Source organism: Frankliniella occidentalis, unplaced genomic scaffold, assembly GCF_000697945.3.
Source record: "Frankliniella occidentalis isolate FOCC.00 unplaced genomic scaffold, Focc_3.1 Scaffold23, whole genome shotgun sequence".
Classification (NCBI taxonomy): domain Eukaryota; kingdom Metazoa; phylum Arthropoda; class Insecta; order Thysanoptera; family Thripidae; genus Frankliniella; species Frankliniella occidentalis.
Genome location: NW_026267153.1, coordinates 2,802,795 through 2,808,617, shown reverse-complemented (window position 1 = coordinate 2,808,617; position 5,823 = coordinate 2,802,795). Strand labels below are relative to the sequence as shown.

Below are 5,823 nucleotides of genomic sequence, written 5' to 3'. Positions count from 1 at the left end.
CTCCAAAATGTGACCAAAAATATGGTCACGTCACACGTGGGACACTTGGAAATATTACACATGTCACGTTAGTTTTTACATAAGGAACCCTCCCGATGTGTAGACTAACCCAAGGTTTTTAGGGTAGAGTAAAGATGCTCACCTGGTTGACGAGGTGCTGGAAGGGCGGCGTGGTGGGGTCCAGCCGCTCCAGGTCCGTGTGCAGTGCGAAGTCGGAGAGCGCCTTCCAGGGCGGCTGGTACGACTGCACCTCGATGGGGTTCATGCCGAGCGGGGACTCGTGCCGCACGGGGGAGCTGGCCACCATGGGGATGCCCTGCATGGAGCCGTAGCCCAGCTTGCGGCCGTCCTGCAGCACCCAGCACTGCGCCAGTTAGTCACCACTCAGTGCACGTGTGCACGACATTCACACAGCAACAAGAACAAGAGCAAGTTTTGTCATAATAATGAGTGCCAATTTGTACCACCGACAAGTAAATAAAGTTCCCACAAAAGTACCAATTTTTAAATATGCATTATCTGCTTGTTTGCAGGGGCTTGCCTTCTGCAGAAAATTGCTCTCCCCCGATCATTTCAAACATACTTTAGGATACGTTCTGTTAAATTGACACAAAAGGGAGCGCGAAGATTGAAAAGATTACTGTTGTCGATGCGATCGTCTAGGAGCGCTATCTGCCCTCGCTTCCTAATTTGGAGCCAATTGCGCATGCAGGGCCGATGACGGCTGTAAACGACTAACGAGCCTGATTGGACAGACAGGTAGAGGGGAGGAATGGTCGTTGGGTGCGGAAGCCAAAAGTCCTCGCGGACAGTCTCGTTAAGGCACTGATACCCAAATGACACGGATCGATATCTCGAACGCCGCCTCCTGCGTGTGGCAGGGATGGCCTCAGCGGCCGGGCGCCGAGCCCTGCGTCAAAATATGGGGACAAATTGATGAGGACGGCCTGGGAGAAGCGTCGTTAGGGCAAAACAGAAATAAAATACTGGAAGGGAGGGAGGAATAGAGAAAGGTTATAAAAAAGGGGGCGCGTGTCGTTGACACAGGTGCGACTAATGACCGGAGAAATACAAGAAAAATAGACGGGACGTGGACGAGGGTAACAGGTATATAAAGGGGCGATTGAATGTCAGAAATGTTATAACTTTATAACCTTTAACTATACTTGAACTAAAAGGGATTATTAACATCTTCTCTATTGATAGGAAAGAAGTACTATGTTGGCAATGATGCAGCTCGCAGCAACCCATTTGTGTTGGACACATGAGGTAACAAAACAAAAAAAAAGAAATGACGCGAATACCACATGACGCATCGTGTATGAGCAAAGAAAACAAACGGACTGTACATGAAATATCTCCATGCACATCTCCTTTTCTCCCGACAGAGTACATTGGCAGGTAGGAGACGAGGAGGGGAATATTGATGAAGTGACTGTCTCCGTATCTCAGGCGGCGATCAGGGAATCCGGAAGACACCTCGCCTCACCTTAGGTCGCCTCCTGCAGTGGGCGGCCGGCGGCCGAACCGACACATGGAGGCAAATTATTACATCATTAGCCACGACAACATCCCATTGAAAATACTTGAAACGGACCGGCGGCACTCGAAAGACTGTCCTCTGGGAGCAATCGACGTACTGCTTAGGACCAGAGAATTTCCAATTTGCCGATGCTTCAAATCAAAACCAAAGTAAACGAGTCATTTGCCTTTAAGCGAAATACTGACTGAGACATCTCATAAATCATCAATTCTCTCTCTCTCTCTCTCTCTCTCTCTCTCTCTCTCTCTCTCTCTCTCTCTCTCTCTGCATCACGTCCTCCTTTCCTCCTGAGGGATTGACAGAGAGAGACTGACAGGGGTGCGCCGCCGGCCTGACAGCGAGCGCGCCCAGCCCAGTAGCTAGGCAATGCCACCACGGCCAGTCAGTCTCAGTGGCCCTGCCCTGCCCGGCCCGCCACGCACCGCCCCGCCCCGCGACCAGGCAGGGGCGCGCCGATGTCTCGATAACGTCGTCTCCAAGACTTCGGGGTAAATGACATGACGCGGGCAGCGCGCGGAGAACCGAACAGGAGGGAGCGAGAAGCAGAGTGAGAGAGGGAGAGAATGCCTTGTGCGATCCGGGGCGTACGCGTGATACAGAAGTCGGTCCACGTTGGAACGTGTTTGAGTTATTTCTACACTGTCAGCGCTGCAGCAAAGAATTCCTTTTACCCCTTTTACCTCAGCCCCGGTTTACGCGTTTTCCCGAACTAATAATGTGAATTTGCACCCGTTTTTGTAAAAAATACCGTAATTAGGTATAATTTAGGGGAATTTAAAATTTGCGGTAAGTCACGTCCCTGGCACACATTTAAGAACGCTGCCACCATCCCAAATTTCTGCTGAAATCAATGTTTACACCAATATTTAGAAAAATATACTGAAGCGTAATACCCCACGGAGGAAAAGAAAAAGACAGAGCGGCAGAGCTAACTTTTTTTAAAAATATATATCGAGTCGTTTTTAATCCTCTGGTCGAAGACAGGCAGACATGTTTATACGGACGAGCGAGGCACTGAAGTGACGGGAGAAGACACATCCCGGTGAAGCCTGCGCTTCAAGTACTATACCGCGCAAAATAAAATCGATATACAAATAAATTATTGCACAGCAATCAAAAATTTGTTTAAATATCTTACATATTTTTGACATGCAGATTTAAAAGGTCAGATGGGCCGAGATAGAAATAATCAGGATAATAGTATTTCTTTTTTTAAAGTAATAATCCTTGCGCTCGCACATGGTGGCATTTCCCGGAGCAGGATGAACGGGTCGCAGCCAGGTTCAGGTTCAGGTTCGAAATCGCAATGAGGTGTGAAGGCCCAGGCCTGCCAACACGCAACACCGGTAGCAGCAGTCTGCGAACCTGACGGACAGGATATGAGGGGTCCGCGTCCGAATCGGACGCGTTTGGAGTGCGACATGAGAAACGCCGACAACTTTCGCAGGAAAGGATCTTGCGCCTAGAAATTTTGCGCAGAAATATGAGATTGGCGGTGGTTTGGCCGAAAGCGGATGCAGCTCGCAAGCTTTCGCGGATCGATTTTGAAAGGCAATGAGGAAAGGTGGAGTAACGTGTGATGTGATGCGTGCCCTGAACTTGTTCGTCAAGTCAACAGCAATAAGGGGATCACCGCCAGGCCAGAGGAGGGAGTGAGAGAGAGAGAGAGCGAGAGAGAGCGAGAGAGAGCGAGAGAGATAAAAAGGGTGAGGGAAGAAGTCACACTCATTGCCGTGGACCTCCGGTGAGAGACTCGCGCGCAGCCCGCATTGGTGGTCAAGAATGCGTGTCAGACAGGTGCAAACCTGGGTGAGCGGCTCGGGGCCGGGCCGGACGGGCGGGACACGACACGGATGGAAAAGTTCTCTACTCGGAAGTGCAACACCTCTGAGAGTAGCAAAGCTTTCCGAAGAAGACAAAAGACAACGGCGGCGGCGCCCGGTAGAGAGACACTTCAGCGCCCGACGGCAGTGTCAGGGGAGGAAGAACTAGAACAAAATGGGGTCAATATTGAAAACATACAGTTTAAATGATCAAAGCTTAAAGGTGTGTTGGGTTGTAATAAAAAGGGGGAAAAGGAGAGACATGCCTTTTTTTCCTGTGAGGTTAAAACTCGCATCCAAGCAACGGCCCCGCAAGTGAGCGACAGTCTCGCCTCCAGATTGCCGCCGTGTCTACACTTGATGCGGGTCTCCCCGCCCCGCACGATCACCTGCATCCTCTTTGTCGGTGGCGACTCTCCCATGACTTTGAGATGGGACACAGACTTGTACGCGCCGGCGTGGCGGAGCGTGGCGGTGTAGTACTACCCAACCCCTATACTTCCGGCCAGTCGCTGCCCGGACACAGAGGACCGCCAAGAGAGGGTGCGGCGCGAAAACTTGAACGATCTCTTGTATGGTATTCGCGCCCAGCGGTGCTCAGTTTTCTTCTGCTTTCCTACATACTGTTTTTTTTTTGTCTCCCTTCTAAGGACAAGGAGAGACGACGAGCGTAGTGCTGAGGGTGACAACGCAATGGACCAAGGGGCCGCGTGTCGGGCAGTGTCACTCGCACGTAAGCAAACAGCAGCAGCAGCAGCGCGCCCCGCCACGAAGGGGCCGCTTTGCCCAAAACGCGACGAGAGGAGGAGTTTTGGGGTAACGAGAATGCTGGAGTAAACAGACTTCTGTGTGTGCGAGTGTGCGCGGCTGTGTGTGTATTCCCGTAGGGAGAAGGCCCCCCTCCCCTCCCCTTCTCTCTCCTTCTCTAGCGCGCAGCAGAAATTGAGTTGTAAGCGACGTGTTCCTGAATACATTGCGCACCAAACGATAATAATAATATCAATAAGAATATTAACAATGAAACGAACCCACTTTCCTGACTGTGGTGGTGTACACAAACGGGGCTGGTAATTAGTTAGTAAACACTTTGGTGATCGCAGCCTCGGAAAATGAAATACTGTGCGCCGAAACGTGAGTGATAAGATTGGGGGACGTAATTCGGTGACTAACGAAATAAAGTAAAATAAAGAATGAAACAAAAGAAATAATTAAGACCATGACGGTCCGAAAACTGTCGGGTCGGCGGAAGCGCCTCGGTTTGATAAGAATCGCGGAACAGTTTTCGGCGTCCATCTTACACGCGTCCGCGCCCGGTGCTTATCTCCTGAGAAAATGACTGCCGACCGCCAAAGGAAAAAATAAATTAAAAATATCGGACAAAATGGACGAACAGGGGACAGTGAGTCATAGGAATACGACTTATTACGAGTAAGTTTTGGCGAACTTATTTTTCCGAGTTGAGGGTCCCGACGCGGCAGACGCGGTTCCTCCCGGCGTCAACACCCCCCCTCTCGACTCTCCCCCCTCCCCCCTCGCCACGGTGGAATATAGAGTTACGGCATGGAGAAGGACTAGATGGTTACGGTGTTTGGTTGGATGCACGGTTAATACTGCGGTGTGGGCGCCTTCGCAAATAGCGGGGCTGGGGCTGGACCCACTCCCCCTACCACCCTCCCCTCTCTTCCCTCATTCTCGATCCTCTACCAGCTTACCACGCGCTCTATACGACCCCCCTCTAAATTACTCCAACTATTATAACTTCTAAGAGGAGTAGAACTTTTTTCTTTTAAAAAAAGTAAAATTTCAGCGCACTTTGTTGGTCACTCACTTCTACGACAAAACATGCGTTCATCTTGCAACCTCTTTCATGGTAACATTCTTTTAAAACAAGTTAAAATTAAAAGTACTTCGAAAAAATGGTGGCATTACCTTCTCTTGCTGCTGTTGCTGTTTGAGCGCGATGGCGCGCTTCTTGTCCTTGCAGCGCTTGTTCTGGAACCAGACCCGGATGACCCTGGGCGACAGCTGCGTCATCTCGACCAGCTGCTCCTTCATGAGCGCGTCGGGCCGGGGGTTGGCCCCGTAGCAGGTCCGAAGCGTGTGCAGCTGCTTCTCGTTGAGCACGGTGCGCACGCGGGTCGGCTTGCCGTCGCCGGGCGCCTTCCCGGACCCCCTCCCCGACGACGACTCGCGCACCGACGTCTTATGCGACCCGGACTCGGACGAATCTGCAAAGAGAAGAGAACAGAAAGCGATAAGAATCCGGGGGACAAATTCCGGAGACCCAACAAAACTTCAAAAAAAAAAAGACTTCAAACAATAACAGTCGCATAGCTTCAGTAGTTGTTCATCTCTCCTTTCCTTTGGCTGGTAAAATTTGTAGCCGTTCATTTTTATCATTGTACTGAGTCTGTTTCAATTGCGAGGAGGGTTTGTGACCGCGTGGAGACGGAGGGG

The 5,823-nt window shown here is 50.8% G+C and overlaps 1 protein-coding gene across 5 annotated transcripts in view; it reads right to left on the bottom strand.

The window, feature by feature from the left end:
• LOC113204994 (insulin gene enhancer protein ISL-1) overlaps positions 1-5,823 on the bottom strand; it is a 127,454-nt gene that overhangs the window by 7,236 nt on the left and 114,395 nt on the right. For 4 of the 5 annotated variants that reach the window (XM_026420404.2, XM_052265065.1, XM_052265064.1 and 1 more), the window contains 2 exons: positions 5,296-5,594; positions 143-364 (listed from right to left, as the gene is read on the bottom strand). In XM_026420404.2, coding sequence (XP_026276189.1) covers positions 143-364; positions 5,296-5,594 — 521 coding nt within the window. The remainder of the gene's footprint in view (positions 1-142; positions 365-5,295; positions 5,595-5,823) is intronic. The other variant, XM_026420405.2, reaches the window with a different exon arrangement.